Source organism: Halichoerus grypus, chromosome 9 (genome assembly GCF_964656455.1).
Source record: "Halichoerus grypus chromosome 9, mHalGry1.hap1.1, whole genome shotgun sequence".
In the NCBI taxonomy this organism is placed as follows: Eukaryota; Metazoa; Chordata; class Mammalia; order Carnivora; family Phocidae; genus Halichoerus; species Halichoerus grypus.
The window spans coordinates 84,487,684-84,513,890 of record NC_135720.1 but is presented as its reverse complement, the minus strand read 5'-3'; the positions used below and the strand labels follow the sequence as shown (position 1 = coordinate 84,513,890).

At 35.1% G+C, this 26,207-nt stretch overlaps 1 protein-coding gene across 12 annotated transcripts in view; it reads left to right on the top strand.

The window, feature by feature from the left end:
• The window catches only part of FAM135A (family with sequence similarity 135 member A), a 128,822-nt gene that overhangs the window by 27,914 nt on the left and 74,701 nt on the right, over nt 1–26,207 (top strand). For 8 of the 12 annotated variants that reach the window (XM_078055161.1, XM_078055153.1, XM_078055160.1 and 5 more), the window contains 5 exons: nt 17,576–17,715; nt 17,825–17,895; nt 19,341–19,514; nt 22,572–22,698; nt 23,386–23,539. In XM_078055161.1, coding sequence (XP_077911287.1) covers nt 17,576–17,715; nt 17,825–17,895; nt 19,341–19,514; nt 22,572–22,698; nt 23,386–23,539 — 666 coding nt within the window. Of the gene's footprint in view, nt 1–17,575; nt 17,716–17,824; nt 17,896–19,340; nt 19,515–20,808; nt 21,204–22,571; nt 22,699–23,385; nt 23,540–26,207 lie in introns of those variants that run through there. The other 4 variants (XM_078055155.1, XM_078055154.1, XM_078055158.1 and 1 more) reach the window with 4 other exon arrangements.

Below are 26,207 nucleotides of genomic sequence, written 5' to 3'. Positions count from 1 at the left end.
TGTTTATTTGCATATGTCAAATTATCCTTGCATCCCAGGGATAAATCTCTTGGCCATACTAAATGATCCCTTTAAAGTACTCTTGCATTTGGTCTGTTAGTATTTTGTTGAGGTTTTTGCATCAGTGTTCCAGGGGTAGTGGCCAGTAATTCTTCTTTTCTTGTAGTGTATTTGTCTGCCTTCCGTATCAGTGTAGTGCTGGCCTTTTAAAATGATTTTGAAAGTATTCCTTCCTGGTCAATTTTTTGGAAAAATTTGACAAGGATTAGTATTCATTCAAATCTAAGTGTTTGGTAGAATTCACCAGTGAAGTCATCTGGTCTTGGGTTTTTATTTGTTGGGAGATTTTTGATTACTGATTCAATCTCTTATTGGTCTGTTCAGATTTTGTTTCTTCATGATTTAGTCTTGGTAAGGTTGTATGTTTCTAGAAATTTATCCATTTCTAGTGTATTTAATTTGTTGGCATTAATTGTTCTTATCCTTTGTATTTTTGTGGTATTAGTTGTAGTGTCTTTCATTTATAATTATATTTATTTGAATCATTTTTTTCATATTCTAACAAAAGGTTTGTTGATTTTGTTTATCTTTTCAAAAAACAATCACTTAGTTTCATTGAACTTTTCTATTGTCTTTCTAGTCTCTATTTCATTTATTTCCACTCTGATCTTTGTTATTCCCTTCCTTCTGCTAACTTTGGGCTTAGTTTATGCTTCTAGTACCTTGAGATGTAAAGTTAAGTTGTTTGAGATCTTTCTAGATTATTTGTATGACAGAAATATTACATGTAATTAATGCCATTTACAGAATATGTTATTTTAACATTATGACAAATAGTATTTCAGAAATACCCAAATAGAGTACTTTCTTTTTAAGTGCTTTTTCCTGGACACTGTGATTTCGGTTTGTTTTTAATTAGTTGTAAATCCAGATTTAGTCATTGTTGCTATTTCAGCTTCTAATACTATTAACTTTGTAGTATTGACTGTGAAATGTCCATTGTCTGATAATTTACGACTGTGTGGAAGGAAGTATCTTTTAAAAATAGTTTATAGCAGACACCAGTCTTTAAAAGAGAAGCCTGGGTTTGAAAAGCAGTAAAATTCCATAATATATGATTTTTAGTTTGTATGTGAAAACATTATTTATGTGTGTATTTTTATAGCATTATACAAGAATATTTTTAAGAGGTCGCATAGTTTTTCAGTTAATTATAAAGCCAAAATGGAAAGCACAAGAACTAGATTTTGAACAGAAGAAGAAAAATATAATTTCTTTCATACTTTTTCAAATCAGCAAACTTTTGTCTGTCATGTCTAAAATGTAATACCTAATATAATTTCTGAAGACCTTTTTTTATCCTAATGTTGTATCAGTGTATTTTGTTTTTCTCTAATTTAGAATATCTTATTTTTCTTGTTTATAGTATACACTAATATGTATGGATTTTTGCAAATGACCCTTAACCGATTATGAGATATGCTACTTTCCCCATCCCAGTACCATTCCCAGCATGATTATCTTTTATATGTGTGTAGTGTTCCATAGGTTCTTGTTTCATCCTCTGAACATCTCTATGATAATGTAAATCTGGTATTTCAGTTGTGTTTCCTGCCAGTGTACCCCATAATAGCCTATCATGTTAAATGTTTTAAGTTCATATGAAAATTATAGAGGACATTGGTTGATGGAGTTGGTGACTTATTAAGGCTCACAGGCATGGTACATCCAAAATAATGTTCTCATGCCCAGATGAGTTTTACCTCACCGCAATCTTGAGAAAAAGAGAGAGAGTGAGAGAGCGCGCTAGCTCATACATGCAAAGAAGGCAGCAAATTTATTCCAGTCTTAGAGATATTGATTAGGTTCTCTTTTTATGTCCTTCTTCCTTCAAGTTTGTTTCATTTTAAAATAGTATTTAAGAGTTCCCAGAGTATGTATCTTTTTAATATTAGTAAATTTGTTAGGAAAAGTTATCCTTCCCCAAATTTTCTGCTTCCAGAAGTTACTCCTATGAATTTGGCTGACTTTATTTTAATACATATCATTGATTTCTAGACTCATCCTTGATAACATAAATATATTCATATTGGGGGAGTTTTTCTTTATCCTGTGTGCTCTCTTTTTACCTCTGTTTCTTAAAAATTCACTTCTTTTAGGGGCTTGGATTTTCTCTATTACATATCCTATTTTTCTTGTTTGATTTGTACTATCACCTCAAGATCTTTTCTTTCCAGTACTGTATTTTACCATAATTCCTACACTTTATGTATATTTCTGAAAACTTTGTATAAGAAGAAAGAAAGTAATGATTTTGTCTGTGAGTTGCAGAAAGGCAGGTTAGATGTTGTAGGAATTAGATGGTATTATACAGCTTATTGCAACACATTTAAATTATTTCCAGCATGAAATTGTACTGACAGTGAGGGGTTTGAGTCAGGAAATAGCTGTCATCTACAATAGCATCAGTCATAAAAGACAATGAGTATTTATAGGGCTGTTGAAAATTGATTAATAAGAAAATATTCACAGACTTCTACAACAAAGAAGTCATTGCTTGTTCTAAGAAACTGGCCCCAGTTTGACATGTTAGAGCACTATGTACAATTTTGATAAAAAGTTCAAATAACAACTCCCCATTTCTAATAATGATAGTATTTTTTAAAGGAAACATATATTGTTTCATTTGCTTATTAATATCCACCCATCCCTTTTTTCTGAAAAAATAATTTTACAAAAATAATACAAATAGTTAAAAAATCTATTAGTCCAGAAAGATTTGTCATGAAAACATAGTTACTTTTTTAGATGCATCCACTTTTAACTATTTCTCTAGTTCTAATGTTTTCCTTTATACAGACATTTTCACTTCCTGGTATGATGAATGCAACTGAATCATAAACTATTTCCTCCCTCCCTTCTCCCTACTTTTTAAGAGATACCATTATTCCCATATCTTTCTTTGACTTTGAAGTTACTGTTAAATAATATATTGTTTAAACTTCTGTTTCCTATTTTAGCCAATATCTGTAATGTAAGGATATAAACAATCTTGCCTCTTTTTTCAAATTTTCTCTTTTCCTCCACCTTTCAACCTGTTAAGTATATCCTTTCTTTTATAATATCAAGGTTGCTAACATTCAAATTCTGTTTTGTAACTGTAGTTAAATCTTAATGTGCTCTGTCTCTGGGTTGATTCCAAATGTCGAAAACAAGTAAATAGCATTTTCATTTTTATGGTAACACGAGAGGGAAAGTGTTTATAAAATTGAAATGACTATCCAACATAAAAAAGGAAGGTCTTAATTAAGTTTCTGGCAAGACAAGACAAATCTAGTTACCATTGTGGTATTGATCTGGGTCGCCTGTGATTTAGAGATAGCTATAGGTATATCTTAGGTATTTTAGAAGCTTGTATATTCAGAGATACAGCTCTGTTGTAGTTAACAAAGTAGTGACTTGGAATCAGGATACCAGCTTCCTTTTATGTTACCTTGGAAAACTCAGTTAACCTCTCTGAGCTTCAGTTTCTCATCTGGTAAGTGTGTTACCTGCTTTACAAGGTGGTTGGATGTTAAATAAGTGAAAGTTCTCAGCAAACTGTAAAGGGCTGTATACATGTAAAATATTATTATTTGACTTCTCATAATGTGAGAAAGAATGAGAAGCAGTCACATTTTGTCTCATGTACTATACTATTTGTGAACCATTTAATGTAAAGAGCTGAAAGTTATGATAAAGTTAATTTGATGTTTTCCTGTGATTATATAATTGTACAGCAAAGTAAGTACATAGGATAACATCTCATGTTAATAAGTAAATTAAAATTTTTTTTAATTAATAAAGATATTTCTTACCAAGGGCAAGAAGAGAAATATCCAAAGGGAAGAAGAGACCTCACAAAAGACCCCTGAATTTATAACTTATCAAGGAAATCTAAGTGCCTACACTTGAATTTCTGTGCTTGTAAAACTAACTTAATCTGTAGATAGTGTTTGAATTTGGATTTGTTCTGCCGCTCACTAGCAAGTCTCGTTTTGCCACTTACTAGCTGTTTGGTCTTAAGCAAATTATTCACTTTTTCTGAGTGAATGGAAATAATCAGTTATTACCTAATCAGTGAATGGAAAATAATCCCTGTCTTACAGTCTTACAGTGTGTTTGTGAAAATTAAATGAGAAAATTAGGTAAAGAGACCTGGTATAATGCTCAGTAAATATTGGTTCCCTGTGTCATGCCCTCTGTTTCTATCCCAAATTGCCCCAGATCTTAAAAAACTGAAATAAGTTGGACTCTAGGATCTCAGAACCAACTTGATTTAAAGATAGTCATGAAGAAGGAGTTGCCCAGCAACCATTTATATGCCTTTTCTTTCTCAGTTCTCAAGAATTAGCCTTACTTATATACAGGATAGCTGAGTGATATGGTTTAACCTTTTTATACCTCCTTTGAGTCTTTTCGTCCCCAATGAGACAGCTACTTCTTACTCTAGTGTAAGGGTTCTGTGATATGTGTAAGAGTGAACTGCATACCTATATTGAAACTACTTTATCACTCTGACATAGAAGACCAAACACAGGCTCTGGGGGCAAACAGCAGTGGCATTTGCTTCTGGGTAAATTATTTAAATTATCAGAGCCATGGTATCTCTAAAATAGATATATTAATCCCTGCCCTATAAAATTGCCTAAAGGATTACTAACAATATACATAAAGCACAGTGCCTGGCACATAGTAAGTGCTCTATAGATGGTAGTTAGTAGTAGTAGTAAAATAAAACTGCTACTTTTTTGTTTTTCTTTTTTTTTAGTGAATAAGCTTAATATATAATGTGTAAATTTAAGGTATACCACGTGTTACTTTGATACATTTACTTATTGTGATTGTTGTTGTAGCAGTATTTATTGACATTACATAATTGTAGCACTGTATTGTTGCCTATATTTATTATACTGTGCAGTAGATTTCTATGGCTTATTTACTGCTCCTTGCAGGTTTGTACTCTTAAACAACATCAATCTTATCTCCCCACTCCCTCACTTCTATTAACCACATTTTACTGTTTTTTACGAGTTTAACTTTTTTAGAGTCTACAAATAAGTGATATACATCATTTTTTATTTTTCTGACCTATCTCACTTAGCATAATGTGCTCAAGGTCCATCCATGTTGTTGTAAATGGCAACAAGATAGTCTCCTTTCTGACAGCTGAATGTCATTCCACTGTATATATATGTGTGTGTATATATATACACACCACATCTTTTTTATCCATTCATTCATCATTTCCATATCTTGGCTGTAGTGAATAATGCTGCAGTAAACATAGGAGTGCATTTATCTCTTTGAAATCTTGTTTTCATTTCCTTTAGCTATATACCCAAGAAGTGGAATTGCTGGATCGTATGGCAGATCTATTTTTAATTTTTTAAGGAACCTCCATATTGTTTTCCATAGTGGTCAGACCAATGTACATTGCCACCCACAGTGTATAGGGTTTCACCACATCCTTGTTAGCATCTGTTGGCTCTTGTCTTCTTGATAATAGGCATTGCAATACATGTAAGGTGATACCTCCTTGTGTTGTTGATTAGCATTTCCCTGATTAAATTAGCATTTTCCTTATGTGTTGTTGATTAGCATCTTTTCATATGCCTATTGGCCATTTTGATGTCCTCTTTGGAAAAATTTTTATGTAGTTCTTCTATAAGACTGCTATTTATGAGGAGAAAGGGAAAATTGCATAAAACCTCAAACAATAATGTTTGGGGAATGTCTTATTGCTTTAAAAAATACACACACACACATATACACACACACATATATACACAAACACATACATATACTCTCCACTTTGATAGAAGTTTCACAACTAGGTAAGCATTTGGACTAATAAGAAATCAACCCTGGTTGAACAAAAAAGAAATTTCCAAAAAAATAAAGTAATTTCCAGTTATTTGTATTTGGCCAGAGTTTTTCTAAGGCCATCTATTCTGGATAAAATTCTTTGTGTGTACATGTATTCCTACGTACCACCACCCAGTGCTTTTATAAAGGTGATAGCAGTTAAGAACAAATTAATATCAAGAAAAAAGGAGGGCTGGAAATAAAGGCTAGCTATCAAAGTAAGGAGGGGTTGTCCCAGTTACTTTGCCTTGGCAGTAGTAAATTGGCCACTTGAAATACAGCTTCAAATATTTTGACATAGAAGAATCATCTGTTTTTCCCCTATTAGTTGTCTCCTTAAGCTTTTCCCAGCCACCAGCTTTTCAGGGGCTTCCTTTGAAACCCACTGAAATATTTTGACAGTTTTGCTGAATTGTTAAGATTTTTCATGATTTGACCCTATCCTACATGTCTAACTTTATTTCCCACCATCTCCTTGTGGTCTCCCTATAAAACCACTTCCATTTTCTCAAATTTGTTGGGTTCTAACTTACCTCATATTTTGTGCATGTTTTCCCTACCTCATTATCTCCTTTTTTAAGCCATAGGTAACTCCCAGTTGGAAGTTTTCTCTGCTATGTTTCTTTTTTTAAAGATTTTATTTATTTATTTGACAGAGAGAGAGACAGTGAGAGAGGGAACACAAGCAGGGGGAGTGGGAGAGGGAGAAGCAGGCCTCCCGCCGAGCAGGGAGCCCGATGCGGGGCTTGATCCCAGGACTCTGGGATCATGACCTGAGCCGAAGGCAGATGCTTAATGACTGAGCCACCCAGGCGCCCCTCTCTGCTATGTTTCATAGCACTTTCTATAAATATCTTTTACCTCTTAGCATGTTATAATTTTTATTATTTATTTTATTATAATACAATCAAACATCAAGAATCATTAAAGAAGAATGCTTTTTAAAAATGAGGAAAATGTAAAGAAATACACAGCTAGAGACAATTCATTTTATGTCACTAATCCATTACTGTTAACAGTAACTGAATAACCTCAATAATCATGAAGGAAAAACTCACCATAGAGTTAGAGCTTTCAATAAACTCTGCATAACTTATGAAACTTGAGTCCATTTGATGTTATAAGCCTCCATTTTGCTTTACCTAGATTCAGTAGTTTCTTTCTGTCACTGCCATTATTTGTCTTTTTACCTGGCATAACAGATAGTGATAATTACATTGGCATTTGCTTTGGCCTCCAAAATAGGGAGTTAAGAGATTATCACATTGTAGTGCAATTATTTGGTTGAATGTTTCTATTCAAACTAGATTGGGAACTCTGAAAACAAGGGCAGGGTTCTTATTTATGTTCATATCTCTTAGTTCCCAATATTTTAGTAAGCTTAATTAAGTTACAGTTGAATGAATGCTCACTTGTTCACAAAATAAATAACAGATATCAATGCCAGCTCTTTAACCAAAGGAAATGGAAATGCAAGATGGTGATAGGAATAAAATATAAAATATAAATTATCATGACTTAATATAAGTGTTTGTAGGCCTCTATCACAGGTCTCTAAAAGTGTAGATCTGATGTTTGGGTTAGCAGATAACTGATAGGCAAAGTGAAAATAGAGTTCTTTCAACAAGGAGTTAGGGCACTAAATTAAGAAGTTAGGTGAAAGTTCAAGTTTTTGATAAATACTTGCTGAGGGCCCATTATGTGTAAGACGTAGTACTCACTCCTAAATTAAAGCAATGAAAAAGATACATGTGGTTCCCAACCTCATGGATGGAGGTTATCATCTAGTAAATATTAAAAAGCAGAGAAGGTTTCAGATTTAAGACAATAAACAGACTATACACGTATGTTTGGGTCTTTTTGTTTCTAAGACTCTTTGGTAATAGCAATATAAAACACAGAAAGGAATAGCAAAATAGTTCAATAAGTTTTTGCAGGACGGAAAACAGAAGTGAGCGCTGAACTGCCTTTTGGGACACCTTCCTTCAGGGATTTCAGGAAGGTACAGCAGATGAAGGGAAGTAAGAGTGGGCCTGAAAACAGGGATTAATTAAAGGTCTGTAACCAGATCAACTATGGTAGTTGGGCATCCCAGCCCCAATTGCAGAATGTTAGGAAGATTAGTATTTACCTTAGGACCAAAACCTCAGGACTTTTCTCTAAATAAATTAGCATGGGATATTAACATATTAACACTTCAGAGTAAAGCACTTATTCTTTTGTATGTGTGTTTGTTAAAAAGCAAATAACATGAAATCTACCCTCAGCAAATTAAGTGTATAGTACAGTGTTGCTAACTGTATGCATATTGTTGTCAGCAGATCTCTAGAACTTTTTAACCTTGCATGACTGAAACTTTGTACCATTGAATAGCAGTTCCTCATTTCTCCCTCCTCACAGCCCCTGGTAACCACCATTCTACTTTCTTTGATAAGTGTGACTTTATTAGATTGCTCATATAAGTAGAATCATATAGTGTTTGGCCTATTTCACTTAGCAGAAGTCCATATGTTGTAGTATAGAATTTTCTTCTTTTTTTTAAGGTTAAAAATATTCTATTATATAACTCATTTTCTTTACCCTTTCATCTACTGATGACATCTAGGTTGTTTCCACCACTTGGCCATTGTGAATAATGTGGGAATGAACATGGAAGTGCAGATATGTCTTCAGGGTCCTATTTTCAGTTCTTCTAGATAAGTACCCAGAAGTGTAATTGCTGGATCATATGATAGCTCTATTTTTAGTTTTTTGAGGAACCTCCATACTGTTTTCCATAGTGGCAACACCATTTTACATTGCCACCAACAGTGTACATGGGTTCCAGTTTCTCCACAAGTGCTGACCCTGTACATAATGCTATATGAAGTAAGAGATATGTGAGACATGGACCTTGCCTTCAAGAAGTTTCTTTTTCTTCTTCTTCACATTCTCTTCCTTTCCATCTTCATTTGACTGACTCTTTTTTATAGTTTCAACTCAAATGCTATATTGTCCACAAAGCCTTTCCTGAGTTCACAGACTAGGTTTACCCTCGTAAGATAACATAGCACTCTGTCCTCTGTCATGCTCAGCACAGATGTAATTTACAGAATTAGATGAGGGCAGGGAAAGTGGTCTTTTTTGTTTTCCTTGGTTTGATCTACTTAGCTTAGAACAATGCATGGCACAGAGTAACTACAATAAATACTTAAAATTTTTTTGTGAAATGTGTCATACATTTTTGAAGATCATATAACATATTATTTTATTAAATAATAAAATGAGTACCCAAATACTCAACCCTTCATTTAAGAAATAGAACATTACTAGTACCACAAAAGACTCCTGTATACCCCTCCTAATTTTTGTGTTAATCATTCTTTTGCTTTCTGAATAGTTTATCACCTGTGAATGTTACCCAAGTATATACCTGGTTTAGTCTGGAAAAACTGAGTAGTAAGTACAAACCCAGTGTATAAGAAAGGTGCAGTATCACTACTGTTAAAAGAAGATTCCCAGAAGAAAAGCTAAGTAGAGTCTTTGGGTTATAGTATGTTTCTGTATAGATAAAGTTTTAAGACTTCCCTTTGGGGAAGTTAGTGGGCAAGGTCAGGAGTGAATTGTGTGAAATTTAGAGCTCACCACATTCAGGACTTCTGGTAAGGTTGTAATGTGATGAAGTATTAGATATCCAACACATGGAGTAGGCTGATTTACATCTAAACAACATTGAACTTTTCCTCCTTCAACTCTCAGGAGTAGGTCAAAGCAGAAAACTGTGCAGTAAAAAGATTGCCCTCTCATGATCTAGTCAATAGGAAAGAAACTTCATCAGTTCACCCTTGACAAATCAAGCAGTGAAACGAGTCTGGCCAAGTGTTTATTCTTTTTTTTTTTCTTTAAAGATTTTATTTATTTATTTGACAGAGAGAGACACAGCAAGAGAGGGAGCACAAGCGGGGGGGTGGGAGAGGGAGAAGCAGGCTTCCCGCAGAGCAGGGAGCCTGATGCAGGGCTCGATGCCAGGACCCTGGGATCATGACCCGAGCTGAAGGCAGATGCTTAATGACTGAGCCACCCAGGCGCCCCAACCAAGTGTTTATTCTTAGGATAAAATGGTACCATGGCAGTAAGGATCTTTCAGATGACAGACCTCAACATACCTATTTGTTGAGGCTCACAATCAAATATTTATTAGTCATGTTCTATAAGGCAGGAGATTCTTTGGAATCTTCCTGCACCATCTTCGTAGGGATTCCCTTTGCCTCTCTTCCACAGTATATCTATTTACTAACACCTGTTTTTCTTTCTTGGTTTATTCTCATTTTGGTGGAGCCTATTTCAATATCTTGTTGAGAAAAGTGGCATAGGAACTTTTTGAAACCTTCCATGTCTAAAAATGTCTTTATTCTCCTCTTGTTTGAAAGTTTAGCTAAGTATAGAATTCTAGGTTGGAACTTTCTTTTCTTCAGAATTCTGAAAATATTGTTCCATTGTCTTTTGGTTTGTAGCATTACTGTTGGGAATTCCAAAGCCATTCTGATTGTTCACTCTCTATATGACCCTTTTCCCCTTTCAGGAATCTTGTAGAATCTTCTCTTTGTTTCTAGTGTTCTGATGGCACATAATGATGTACCTTGGGTCTCTGAGTACTCATTGGGCCCTTTTAATCTGGAAACATGTTCTTCAGTTCTGGGAAATTTTCTTATTTTGTTAATGATTTTCACCTATCTATTTTCTCTGTTCTTTCTTTCTGGAACTTCTGTCATTCAAATAGTGGATCATCATCACTGGTTCTCTTAATTTTTAGTTGTGTTTTTTTTCCTCTCATTTTTTTCCATTTTTTCTGTCTTCTGTACTTTATATTGTACTTATTTCTCCAACTTTAATCCCCTTATGAGCTTTTTGCTTTTGTTGTTTCTCCTTTTTTTACCTTTCCCTCTGTCTTCCTCCTCTCTTTCCTCCTTGTTTTCGTCCTTACCTTTGATCCCTTCTCCTTTTCTCTTAAAATCCAAATGCTCTTGTTTTCTGAGTGTTCCTCTATCATAGCAACATTTTCTTGTTTCATGAAATGCAATATGTTTTCTCTAAGAACGGTATTGATAGGCTTTTAAGGTTTTTTTTTTTTCTACAAGTTTTTTTTTTTCTTTTTTTTTTTTGGTCTCTAACTTGCATGGTAGAAGCTTTCTTCTGGTGTCTGATAGTCCTCAGTTGTATATACATGACTGAAAGGAAAGTTAATTGGAAATTCTGAGAGCATACCTGGGACTTGTCACTTTGATCTTTGCATAGGGTGATGCTGGTGAGCCGTTTGCTAAGGAATCTTTGAAGTCATTTGTCTTTAGATCTTATCTATTATAATAGATCCATATAGTATCTATTATAGATGTATTGGGTTGGTCAGATTCCATGTGTCAAGAAATGTGAAGAATCTGAGATTTTATTCTATACATTGTTGAAAATAATTCTTCATGGTTTCTCAATGTTTCTGTATATCTTGTGAGCAGAGACACTGAAGGACTTCTGTTCCAAACTAACTTTTTAAGGATGTTTGTATAAGTGAGGAGCTTTGGAAGATATAGATAGTTTCTCTGTCTGGAGCAGAAGCTAGATTTGTTTACTATACAGTATAATAAAGATAATGTCTGTCTCTAGTTCAAAGATTAGACGGGTTTTCTTATAGCCCCTTATAAAACATTAAGGTTTCCTAAGCTTAAGAGTTTCCTCTATTGTGACCTAAAACACACTGTATGCATAGCATCCACTAGGGCTTGCCTGTGTGTCACCCCCAGGGAACTTGGAGGAATAAGGACAAGGGGAACTGCTGTGATCATGCAGCTCATGCTGCTTGCTGTGCTATAAGTAACAAAGCCCTTTGTCTCTGACCTAGAAGTCTCCTGTCTTCCAGCACCCATGAAATTGTGGCCGGCTAGCTTGTTAGCTTGCAAGTAGGATAAAATCTTAGATTCCTTACACTTCTTGAAATGCCAGAGAAGATGTTTTCTATCTCCTTCCTGGAGAGTAAGAATCTAACTGCCAGCCTCTGGAAACCCAGTAGAGGAGGAGTTCTGTGTATCTCTGCATTCAGTAGTCCGTATGCCTGTGTTCATATACTCTACTCAGTTTTGTCACATGACTTCAAGTTCAGAGGGCCTTTGTTTTATCTTCTCCATGGAATAAACCTTTAGGCTTCTATGAAGGTGAACAAGGGACAGCAACCTAGTGGCATATAGTAGAGGAGAGGACATATGAATCTCTTGTGTTCTTTGCTGATACGTCACCTTTTCAATTAAGCATTGCCTGACTTTTCTTTTTAAAACTGCTACCTTTCTTACCGTCTTTTCTCGTTACTTTGTAGAACTTATTACCTTGAAACATAGTGTATCATTTACTTATTATTTTTATTCTTTATCCCCCCTCCCATTAGGGTGTAAACTCCATTAGGTCAGAGATTTTTATTTCTTTATTTTGCTGTATGTCCCAATACCCAGAAGATGACTGTTATGGCACATACTAGGTATTCAGTCAACAAATATTTATGGATATTGTTGATTGGATGAGTAAATGAATGAGTAGGAGGAACTTGCATATCTTTTGCCCATTGCTTCTGATTTGAGAATAAAATTAAAGAGTCATTGGCTCATCTTTTTAAAAGCTTTAAGTATTGATATTAATTGAGGATATAGGTAATTTTCACAGAAGGTTAATTATTGTCATTCCAAAGCAATTTAGAATAATGTATCTTGTACACAGTTTCTTATTCCTGTGTTAGAATTTAGGGCATTTCTAATGGCAGTGTTCGCTTTTTCTGTTGGAACATTTCTAGCCTTCTCACTCAGTAAATATTGGATATAGCTTATTGGTAGAGGCAATGAAGTTGACTAAAAAATTATTAAAAAGGGATAGGCCATGAAATAGGAGCCAAAACAGTGTAATGTCCAGGTAGCCAAATTAAAGAAGTGTTTCAAGAGTGAGAATATGTGTAACTATTTCTGATGCTGATTATAAGTCAGGTAAGATGAGGTCTGAGAATTGACTGTTGTATTTAGCAAAGCAGAAGACATTAGTGGTCTTACTAAGAGCAGTTACATGTGCCAAAACCTATTTAACATGTGAATTAATTATTGTTGTGTAAGAATTTACCCCCAAACTTGATTTAAAACAAATGTACTAAGTCTTTGTCATAGTTTCTTTGGGTCTGGAATCTAGAAGTTGTTTAGCTGCTTGCCTCTGGCTCAGGGTCTCTCAAGAAGTCTGTTACTTCTGCTGTATTCACACAAATCAACCCTGGGACTTTGTTGGAGGAATTGTACAAGGATGTGATACCAGGAGGTGAGACTCACTGGGAGCCATCTTGGAGACTGGCTGTCACAAAAATGGACTAAAGGCAGAATGAGAGGGGATGAATTAGAAACACTGAATACCAAAAAATCTTTTAAGGAGTTTTGACAGAAAAGGGAATAGAGAAATAGGGAATTTGTCCAGGTGTATCTGTAGGTAGATGTAGTAATGGAGCTTAAAGAACTTCTCTGATTATTTTCTCATGAAATAAGAACCAGGGTTCTCAGTTGAGACTGAAGGATACAAAATAATTTACAAAATAGTCATCTAGGAATGTGGAGAGAAAGTGGATTTGGAAAATATAATATGATTGCTAAGCAGCACTGAGGGTCTACTCGAGATTAGTGATCATGAATTGAAGTATAGACAGTCAGAGGAGTTGTGCATTTTTCCCCAGCTACATTCAGCTTGTGGGTACAAGTATGTATGTGGGTACAGGGTAGGAAGTTAGATTTATAAAAGTTGAGATTTATCTAGCCAGATATGAGAAAGCAAATTGGGATCTATGCAAGGATGAGTGATAATGATGAAGTATAGAATTTAGGATGGGTAAGGAGGAAAGGGATATCTTGAGAGAAAGTACAGGGATTGCAAAAAAGAGTGTAGGATTCATGGAATCTATTAAATGGGGTCAAAAGATTGTTGAACTTGTGGTATTAGAGAGAGTAACCTGGAGAGAGGCTATTGATTGAACTTTAAATTACAGAGGGATTGCAGTCAATGGTAATGTAAAAGTCTAGGGAATGACTATAGGAATGAGGAGCTAAGGAGGGCTAGAAGGCAAGAACACTTAAGGAGAGGAGAAAAAGAACCTAGGAGGTGTGATGGCTAGAGTAGTTTTGGAGAAAGTGACCTTGAGTTAGGAAATAAAGCCTTCAAGAAATGAGGGCTTTCAGGGTTTGTAGTGACTGTAGACATGAATGAGACGGTGAATGATACTGTCCAAGAGATTCAAAGCTGGTGGTAGGGTGGTTTTAGAAAGGAGAGACCAAGGGTGTTTAAAAGCATCAGTAAGGAATAAAGGAGCTCCAGGTCCAGTAGTAGTAGGAGTGTAGAAGCCCCCACTTGAGAGGGTTACGCTGGAGCAGCATCCTTAGGAAATCAGTAGCAAAAACTTGTGGTTTTTGAGGCAGCAGATTCTAATTTCACATTACCTGGGTGCTTTAAAAACAATCTACTTTCCGTTGAGGAAAATTTCTTCCCCTTCTCAGCTCTTCTCTGAAATATTATGGAAGTTAAGTTTCTGATCTACTTCAAATTAGTTTTCTTTCTACTTGGTTTCCTTTGAGATATTTGAGAACTGTCTCAAACTTAGGAAAAATTGTACGTGTGGTATAAATAACTTTTTTTCCTGAACCATTTAAGAGTAATTTGCCAGCATGATGCTCCATCATCCCCATATACTTCAGTATCTATTTCCTCCAAACAATAACATTCTCCTACGTAATCCCAATAAAATCAAGAAATTAATGTTGATACGTTACTACCATCTATCCTCAACCCATTCAAGTTTTCCTAGTTGTCCCAGTAAAGTCATTTATAGAAAAATGATCTAGTTCAAAATCATGGATGGTAATTAGTTGTTATGTCTCTTTAGTCTCCTTCATTATGGAACAGTTCCTCAGTCTTTTTTTTACTTCCATGACCCTGAAACTGGTTAAGACTATAATCCTTTTAATTTGTAGAATGTCCTTCAATTTGCATTGCTCTGTGCTTTCCTCATGATTAGATTCAGGTTATGCATCTTTGACAAGAGTATCTCCGAAATGATACTATATGTTCTTCTCATTATATCCTAGTAGGTGGTACATTTGTTTGTCACATTAGTAATGATGTTAACTTGGATCATTTGATGGTCTTCTCAGACTGCTCTGCTGTAAACTTACTCTTTTTCCCTTCAAAGGTGTGTTTTTTTCATTCATTCATGTATACATCCATACAGACTTAAGAGTTTCTATGTTATTCAATGGATATCAATCTATTACTATCATAATTTATTTTGATGCTCCATTCATCCCCAAAATGACCAGGGGTACTCTTCAAGCTAGCTTCCATGTCCTTTTGATGTGTCCCCTCATTCTTTTAGCACTTCTTTACTTTCTGGTATGAAAAGATGATCCAGACTTCTCTTGTCCTATCTGTGCCCCAACTCTAGAGTCAACCATTTCTCCAAAAGCTCTGGTTCCTTTAATGGAAAATAGTATTATGAAACCAATATTTGTGGCTGTGTTGCTCTCAGGCCCTTTGAGTGGACAGAGCTAGTGAGTACATGTATGTACACACACATATATTTACACATGCATATACAAATTTACACCTGTCTTTAAATATACTGCGAATACCATGAGTTCACATCAGTATTTCTAATTACAGTCCAGTACCACAGGATTCATTTTATATTTATATCTACTTTCCATATGTGTCTATCCTTTCTATGAGAGATTTCAGTGAGAAACCTGACTCTCATTATCCTTAATATATTTTCTTATTTGATCGATCTCTCATATATGCCAGTCTCTTGTCACTGCTCCCTCTCCCTCAGGATGCTTTCCTGGGCTTTAGCACCTCATGTCAGGTTACTTCTCTGTGTGGATACTCTTCTCAAACCCACTTAAACGTACTAAGTCTTTGTGCCAGGAGTTCCTACTGTAGGGATGTTGGGGGATGTTGGCCTCACCTTACTTTGCCTCCGTGAGAGTGTATCAGGCTGCCACTGCCCACACCCACCCTCACCACCATCATCCTTTTTGGACTCCTGTGCCTTGTCCCTGGCTGCCTCTCTGCAAGGACAACCTCCTCACCTAATTTGGGCTCCAGCACTGGCCCTCCCCACCCCGCAGCCTTAGGTGTTCTCCCATGTGGTCGCCCTTTTCATCTTGCTTGGGCTCCCAATACCTCACCCTAAGTCAACCCCTCCACCAGGATTGCCCTCTTCATCCTACACAGGCTCTGACATAAGGCAGCTACTCCATATGGACACCTCCTTACTCCATTTAGACTCTGGCATCCCACTCTCTGCTCCCTGCTCTGTAGAGGTGCCCACCTTATTTAAATGTTTAAATTCCACCTTGTTGTAATGACCTGATACCAACAACCTGGACGGAGGTAAACCAATCTTTACAGGTAAAGGACACAGTCTTCCACAAGACTGAGCTTACTTCAGACATAAGGTCACACTTCAGGGGTCCACAAACTACCCACATTTCTGATTAGATGGCTACAAATTCAGGGTTCTTATTATTCTTATTACCCTTCAGGTTTGGTAAGTCGCTAGAACAACACACGGAACTGGGGAAAGCACTCTACTTATTATTATGGTTTTATTATAGCAAAGGGATACATAACAGAGCCAGCCAAAAGAAGAGATGCATAGGGCAAGGTCTGGGAGGGTCCCAGATTTGTGAAACTTCTGTTGTTCTCTCCCCAAGGAGTCAGGATTCATTACCTTCCCAGAAAGTTTGTATGTGGAGTATTGCCAATCAGGGAATCTTACCTGATTGAATCATTACTCAATCTCCAGCTCCCTTTCCTCTTACTGGAGGTTGGGCTCACATCATGTGTCTCAGGCCCCACTTTTCTAGTCACATAGTTGGTCTGCTGTGACCAACCCCCATCCTGAGTCATCTCCTTACCATAAACTATCTGGGCCCACCATGAATAAACTCCACTACCACCATGACCATGACCACCCCCGCCCCCCAGCCTTAGGTTTCCTGTCCTGGGAAATTCTAAGGATTTAGAGGCCACTTCCAAGGAATTGGGACAAAAGCCAAACAAATTCTTTATTCCAGGGGATTAGAGGTTACCACTCAGCAACCAGGACAGTGGCCAATCAAATGCTTTACTGTGCATCTATAGAAAACTAAATTGCTTCTTTCTGGGTATACAGATAAGTTATTCCTCTTAAAATATCTACCTTGAGGGGCGCCTGGGTGGCTCAATTGGTTAAGCGTCTGCCTTCAGCTCAGGTCATGATCTCAGGCTCCTGGGATTGGTTGGGCTCCCTGCTCAGTGGGGAGTCTGCTTCTCCCTCTGCCCCTCTCCCCGTGCTTGTGCACTCTCTCTCAAATAAATAAATAAAATCTTTTTAAAAAATCTACCTTGAGATTTCCTCATGTACCTTCTCAGATTAAAATAAATTGTACAACAATTTTATAGCGGTTATCATGTACTTATTCATTTTTTACATAGAAATCGTTAAACTTTCAGAAATGTTCTAATACTGTTAAAGAAAATGATAATGGCATTGGGGTAATTAATCAAACTTATAGTATTTTAAAGTATTAATTTACTGGTATTATATTTTTCCTTTTTACCTGTCAGTGACATATCTTATCTGTTTTAGGTATGACTTTAGCCTTTCCAGCTTCAGTTCATGATTCTCTGATTTGCAGTAAAACGTTTCAAATTCTATATAAAAATGAGGAGGTTGTTTTAAATGATGTCATGATCTTCAAAGTTAAAATGTTGTTGGATGAAAAAAAGGTAAACATTTCTTCATATATATTTAGATAAATATTTTTGTAGAGCCTCAAACCATATTTCTAACTTTCTGTAAGTATTCAAAAAACCTTATTTTGTAATTTCTCTTCAGATTGAAGAAACCCTTGAAGAAATGAATTTTTTGTTATCCTTGGATCTACACTTCACAGATGGAGATTATTCGTAAGTAGGCTAGTCAAACAATTAAAAATCTTTAGTTTCTCATAACTGCTATCTATTCCCCAATTTCTTGTTAGAATTTAGCCTCTCTCTTTCTTGTTTATTTGAACTACTTCTGTCTAATTGTGGAGTCTGATGAGAGTAGTTAGGCCTACTCTTTTGTACCCATGTCAATTCCATGAGCCCCAGGTAGCAAATCAGACAAGTTGAAAAAATATGAAACAATTTCCTAGACTCTAGAAACTCCACTGTTGATATAATACCACTACGATGAGACATTTAAATATAACTGAACTCTCTTTCACTGTATCACTGACCATCTTTCTTATGGTATGAGTGATGCCATCTTTAGGCAGGACTCTTGATATTTAGAGAGTTTTCAAGACTGATGACCTTTATACTTTGCAGTTGTTTCTAGTTCATTAATTCCTAGAGCCCTTGAGGAAGTTTTAGGACTGGCTACTCTGAACTTGTTCACACATCTGGACATGCAGTCATATATTTTAGGGACACACTGTGCTTGTGTTCATTTAAAACAAGAATCAGAGATTTGTTTAACAATTTTATTTTTGTACTTTTTTTTCTCATTTCAAACGTACTTGTAGAAGTACTTCTTGAAAATTATTTATAAATTTAGATAACACTTGTAGGATAAATGACTAAGCAGTTACCTCTTGAACCGTCTACTTGAGATGTCCTCTTTACCATCAGGGAGGAATAAGAATTTTTTATGTGGTAGCTACTGTTCCTCTATAATACTTGCTTATTACAAAGAATTCTTAAGGGATTCAATTTCAAACCAAGTCAGAATTTTGTAAATGAAATAAGCTGAAATGAGTAAGTAGTTTGTTAACTATAGGTTTTTAGAATGTATGTATGGGTTAAAATACATACACACATGCACACAAACACACTTGGAAATCATTCTCATAACATTGTTTTAATTTTTTATGTGTATAAATCTAATAACAGACTAACTATCTGTAATCAGATATCTACCAGTTGCTTGCTTACTTTCGAGCAGCACTTAATAACAAAGTTTTGTACAATGAAAAATAATTTTAACTATCTTTTTGGGATTTATTACTATAGGATTTGATCTATGTTATACTGCAACCTTATAATGAACAGTATTCCCTATGGAATAAAATTTAATAAAAGATAGGAGTAATTCCTAAACTATCAAAAAGGACTCATTTTATAGGGACATTAGTGGAAAAACAGGCTATGTCATGGATTGATAGAAAACTAAAGGTAAGATCTGGTTATTTCCTTATTATATTTCACATTTTTGTCTAATGCAAATGTGATGCTTTAAAAATTATTCTCATTTTAAGTTTTAAAAAAGTAATTAAGTAACTAAGTGTTTGATAATTTAAACTACTCTACAAAATTTTAGCCTTTACTAAATATGCCATACATATATGCAAATGTGTTGCTTTTTCTAGGGCGGATGATCTGAACGCCTTGCAACTAATAAGTAGCCGAACATTGAAGCTGCACTTTAGCCTCCATAGAGGCCTTCATCATCATGTTAATGTTATGTTTGATTATTTCCACCTTTCTGTTGTGTCCGTTACAGTCCATGCATCATTGGTTGCACTACACCAGCCACTAATAAGGTAAATTTAACCAATACTCTGGTCCTTATTAATGTATTATCTTTTATTTTATAGTGAAAACATATACTTTGATAAAGATAATTAAAGTAATAAGGAATTTCTAAATTTATAAATATTAAATAAATGCTTTCATTTTATACTAGAGTAATAAAATAACATTGAAGAGCATGGGAACATTAGATTGATAACTCTTTTAATACAGAAATATAAAACAATCTTTGTCAAATAAACTGACCAAGAAAAATAATGCAGTCTGGAAATAACCATACAGCATTGTTTAGTCTGCACCTGTGTTTTTAAGCAATGCTATATACTATGGTCATGCTCTGAAAAAGTATATTAGTTTTTTCTGTTTCTTTGTCTCTTGCCTGGATCACCTAATTTTTTCTTAAATCTGTGCTATACAATAATTCTTGTTTTCTAAGTCATTAATCAATTTTGTGGATCTTTACTAATAAGGTTTTTAAACTATAACATGTACCATTTTATCTTAAAGGTACATAATATTCTAGATTATAATAAATGCATTAAGATAATTATTTTTTCTGCCCACTTCCATAGGGAGATGGATTGTCTTTCATTATGTGAAATGTATTTTCACATTGAAATGTATTTCAAGCTCTTCAGTTTTTTACAATATAATATCATCCTTTTGTGGTATGGGCAGCAGATGGACACTTTCAAAATCACTAACTTATGAAAAGACTCCAAATTAATTTGATTTCTGAACTGTCTACAATTTTTGTCAATTCCAATTCCAACAACTGATACTTGGGGTGATGCTTCAGGGTTATAATGTTAAACTGCTTTATCAGAAAAACTAAGTAGGTAATTCTGTATAATTACCGTCAGAATTTATAGAAGAACAATACAATTTAACATACTGCCCACAAGTAACAGCTTCTTGTGGCATGTATCCTTACATTGTTTTAAAAACTGTGAGAACCTCTTCCATTGTGGTGTTGCATGGTTTGAGAGCACAGGGCCAGGAAGAAGTCTTTCTCCTAATGACTTGCTTTGCTTTCCTTATTCTATAGTTAGATCTGTAACTGGTTGTTTTGCTATCTTTGTCTTACCTCGTAAGCCTTTGAGAGCTTATTCTCGGTTGCTGTAACTTTTGTACGGGCAAGTGTTCCTATTATATAATTTTATTATAAACTTCAAAAAAATTTTAGATGTTGATTGAATAAATTAATATGTAATAACATAACTGAATGAAACTTCTTTGATAAGAAAGTGGCTTTTTTGAAATAAAACTTTCAAGTAAGTAGTATACAGTATTACTTTTTTTAAATTACATGTTAGGTTTAATGCTAGAAGTTTATTGATAAAATGCATTTCTTTAGTTTTCTGAATATCTTGTAATTTCAATAAGAATCGTAACTGAACTGTCTGAACTGTTCCTTTTTCTTGATAACACTGGCTTAGTTTCTCTTCTGAGAAATGTACAAACAATTCACAGAGGTTGGCTCAGTTATTCATGTTGCTTTCTAAGGCCCCCCCGACTAGAGTTAGTGATATTTACATCACTAATCCTAGTGAGTTAAATGTGTGCTTCCTCTTGCAATGCAGCAGTTTTTGCCACAGACTAGTAGGAGAAAAAGGCAGCTCATCTCCTAGAGACCGTCTACTGGAAGAAGACATTTTTGGCTCAGAATTAGAAGCCAAGAGGATTAACTGTTGGCTCTGGTTAGTGACTGGGAAAGACACCGAGGTGCTGCAGCAGCTGAGGTTGCTGTGCTTACCTAGCTGCCGCGGGCCTTCACATCCCCTCTCTTGCGGCTAGAACCTCGCCATGAAAGCAGCAGCATCTTTCCCTGCCTTTTTCCTTGCCTGTAAATGAGAGTTTGGAGAAGGGAAGCAAGGAAAGGGTAAAGAAGAGCTTTTTGCTGGTGCATGCTGGTAGAGGGGTCATGTTAAGGGTAACATTCCTCACTATTCTTTGACAAGTTTTTCCTGAAGTTTTCTTATAGATGGATTTTTTTTTCTTCTAAACAAAATGAAAAAATACTTTACAATATCATCTTTTTAAATGTTTTTATTTAAAACAATTTCTATGATCAACCCAACTACAAACCTTAAATCAATTATTTATAATAAGTGTAACCCCACAGAAGACTTCTTTCTTTGCTTGTTTTTTTACATGACCTGTTTTTATATTTGAACTTTAAGTACAACTTTTATGACTCAGTTCTGAAAAACACATTGTAGTAAGTGTAATTTACCTTTGACTTGCACCTCCCTTCTTTGCTGGGATATTGGATATTTAAGTTTTGCAAAGCAAATTGATTTTGCAAATGAAGACTGCTTTCTGCTTATGGCAAAATTGATTTACTTTCCTGTCTTTTCCCTTTGGCCGAACTGCCAAACTGTCCAAATGCTTTGGCCTACTTACAATTAGTCAATACTTTATCTCAAAATTGTATCTGATTTTAAACATTCAGACAGAATATGCTTATTGTATAGAATTTTTGGTATATTGAGTGTAATGTTAATACTAACAGCAGTAGTTCGTATAATATGGGATTGAGACAGTACCTTGAACTACTTGAAGATTGTCTTAAAAGAGTTCATAGACTTGTAGTAAAGAGAAAGGAAATACCTTCTTTTTGAGAAATAGAGAACAAGTAGATTTAGTAATTTTTCTTTTTCTACATTTATGTGGGAAGCTCTTTATTTCTGTAAGTAGAATCCATATATGATTGTTAAGTTTATAAACTTGGTACCAGTTCTGACAGTCCAGTATTTCCAAATTAAAGCTTGATCCTCATTTGTCATTCAGCTACTCTGGATCCCACAGTTTTATCTTTAGAATTCTTAGAGACTTCCTGAAGCTCAGTTATGGAGAAGTTATCTCAGGCATCTAGTCTTAGTTTTTTATATATTCATTGTCTTTTCATAATTATTCCAATTATTTAAAGGAAAAATTTAAGAATACTTTAGAAATTATAACCTTGCAAAGCCCTCGCTCTTTATTCTTACAAGATTTTCTTTTGTAAGCATTTAACATTCAAATAGACTATTATGACAGTACTAATGTAATACTTATTCCTCCAGCTTTCCTCGCCCTGTGAAGACTACTTGGTTAAATAGAAATGCACCAGCACAAAACAAAGATTCTGTGATTCCTACTCTTGAAAGTGTGGTCTTTGGTATTAACTACACAAAACAGTTATCGCCAGACGTAAGAACTGATACATTTATATATCCTTTTTTCCTTCTTATTTTAAATGAAGTGTTTTTAACTGTTTCACCTGTGAATGTGATGTTTATTTTATTTATTAATTATTTGAGCTCAGCAACTTACAGATCTAGTTAAATATGATCTTAAATTGGTTGGTTCCAGTTGTTTATTATGAAAACTAACCTGATACTTAAAGATTTACCAGATTTAATGGGCAGAGATCTTTGACAGCCAGTGTCTTTTTAAACTTGTTACTATCACCTCTTACTCCCTTAACTGGTAGAATCACTCCAAAGGAGCTTGTTAAGATTAGTTGCCAGAATTGAGACCCAGCTTGTAGTAGTACAAGTACAACCACTATTCCCTTGGAAGGAAAGGGCACTGTAAAAAGAGAGTATCTGTCCCTCCAGCGCAAATGGAATTTGAATCTCAAATTTTCAAAAACCATAATTTAATCTGCTTGTTTTAAAAGCCCACTGTAATTGAAATTATTAGTCACATTTGCATGTTTAAATTACTTGTATGAATAAGAGCAACTCCCTACAATATTGCTGATTATTTTATGTTTTAGAATAACTAATTAATAAATGCTTAGGATTTTTTCCTTTATTTTTCTAAGTTTCAAGTGTAATATGTTTAGATTTTTGGTAACTAACACTCTATATCCCAAATCTATTCTTTGTTTAGGGTTGCAGCTTCATCATTGCAGACTCCTTCCTACATCATGCCTATCATTTTCATTATACACTTTGCGCCACTTTGCTGCTAGCCTTCAAAGGATTGCACAGCTACTTCATTACGGTAACAGAAGAGATTCCCTCTTGTCAGAAACTAGAACTGGGTATGTTAAAAGTAGCCAGACCTAACCTATAGTTCAAGTCTTCTCTTCATTCTCATTTTGCTAGTTAGCAGCTTTGCCATAGTTTCTCTGTACTAAAACTATAATGTTTGTATGCTTCACTTTTACTTCTCTCTCAATTCCATCTTTTTTGACTCTTGATAATTACTTTCTGCAATTAAAAAATTTTTTTATGATATTGAGAAATAACTTCTTGGTGCTAAGTTTGGAATGAGTCTTTTGATAGATTTTTTAAAAATATATGTCAATATACTACTCCTGTTAAAATACAACCAGAAAGCATACTAGAAAGCAATGTTGTAATTATCTACAGAATCATGGGAAAATAAACTAAATCTGTGCTTCCAAATACTTAACAGTCTAAGCAGATTGTAGGTACTTGGAACATTTTTATGTACATTTGGTTTTAAGTGATCTCAGATCTTTAGTTCTTTTATTTCACTTTAGAGAATAATAACATTACTCAGTTTTAACATTTGCAATTTATTTAAATCGCTAAAAAAATCAATCTTGGTTTTAATCCAACAGTAATATCTGCATATATGTTATAGTACACAATAGAAAATCCTATTGCCTTGATTTTGTATACCATTTGTAGTTTGCAAAAATGCTTTTGTACATATTTTGCAAAAGATAAATTTTTGGGATTAGCAAAAATAACTTTTTTTTTTTTTTTTAAGATTTTATTTATTTATTTGACAGAGAGAGAGACAGCAGGAGAGGGAACACAAGCAGGGGGAGTGGGAGAGGGAGAAGCAGGCTTCCCGCTGAGCAGGGAGCCCGATGCGGGGCTCGATCCCAGGACCCTGGGATCACGACCTGAGCCGAAGGCAGACGCTTAACGACTAAGCCACCCAGGCGCCCCAGCAAAAATAACTTTTTATTCAGACCTTTTATGATAGTTTAATAAGCTTTTCTTTTTCAAACATCAGCTAGTAGCTTATCATAATAAGCACATTTTAATTATATCTTCAGAATAAATTAATTTTATCATTATATACTTGAATAAATCAAGAATTACTTTTAAATTTTACTTAAATTAATCAGTGTTCTTTGTTTATTTCTTTGTTTCTCAAGGATTCCAGTCTTTTAACAATATTGATGCACTCTTAAAAATAGTCACTGTTATTGAAAATAATTCTTGGGTTTGAGAGTCATTAGCCTATTTTTTTAATTGCCTATTTGGTGATATTAAAGAATTGTAAGAACATGTACTGATTTGTACTGTGCTTAAACTCAGCTGTGAGAGAATGCTGGGTGTTGTGCCACTGCCCATCAGCAGCTACCCCAGTGGATTGGATTAACAGATACCACTCAGTTGACTATTTGGAATACTTAATTCAAGTATCCCAGTGTATATACAGAGGTACAAGCAATAGGAAAATTTACTCTTTTTTGCTCATGTAGTCTTTCCCAAGACAAAAATGGTGGAATCCTTTTGATTACTGTTCTCTGAAATACTCTTCTTCCTTGCTACTTTGTATACTTAGAATCCTTCTATTTCCCTTAGGAAAATCCCTTAGAAACATGAAAGAAATGTTTGTAGGATAGAACTAATTTAGACTATCACTGTCCTCAGTTAATGTAAAAATTATGCTCCACATATTTTTTAATTTATTTTTTTGGAACTCCAACACATCTGAGAATCACACTATGAATTTTGGTTAATGGCCAAACTACCAAACTATTAAACCACAATATTAATGAAGGACAATACCATGTACCTGAAAAACAGAATTATGAAAAGAAGTGTGAAACTCAGAAGCCAATGTATGATAAATTTGTTAATAGTTTTGATGTTGAGTGATGTAATAGAATTCATACAGGCATTATCTTGTAGTTTAGAGTGCATGTTTGCAGCCATTTCTGTCACTTACTAGCTTTGGGACTGCATATACAAAGTGGATTTCATTTGAAAGATAAGGTGATTAAAGGGAACCAGATGTGCATGCCTAGGAAGGAAAGATAAGGACGTCCAAAAGGCAGAGGGTATAAAGTAGCTGTAGGAGTGAGACTTCTTTTTTTTTTTTTAATATTTTATTCATTTATTTGACAGAGAGAGACACAGCGAGAGAGGGAACACAAGCAGGGGGAGTGGGAGAGGGAGAAGCAGGCTTCTCGCTGAGCAGGAAGCCGGATGTGGGGCTCGATCCCAGGACCCTGGGATCATGACCTGAGCCGGAGGCAGACGCTTAACGACTGAGCCACCCAGGCACCCGGAGTGAGACTTCTTAATGGTGTGATTCCCTTGGGATTTTTATGGGCACCTACATTGTTAGGCACTGAGCTAGATGCTGAGGAAAAAATAGGGTCTCTCTCTTTAAAGAGCTTTGACTTCTCCTCTTCCTTTAATAAGTGACCAGTCCAGCATTGCGATGAACAGGAGAAACTCACCTAGAGAGATGGGACTTCTTCTGGTTTTATTTATTTATTTATTTTTAAAGATTTTATTTATTCATAAGAGACAGAGAGAGAGAGAGGCAGAGGGAGAAGCAGGCTCCCAAGGAGCAGGGAGCCCGATGCAGGACTCGATCCCAGGACCCTGGGATCATGACCTGAGCCGAAGGCAGACGCTTAACCATCTGAGCCACCCAGGCACCCAGTAGAGAGAGTCGTATATGAGGTGGGCCACTAAATGCCTGTATAAGGA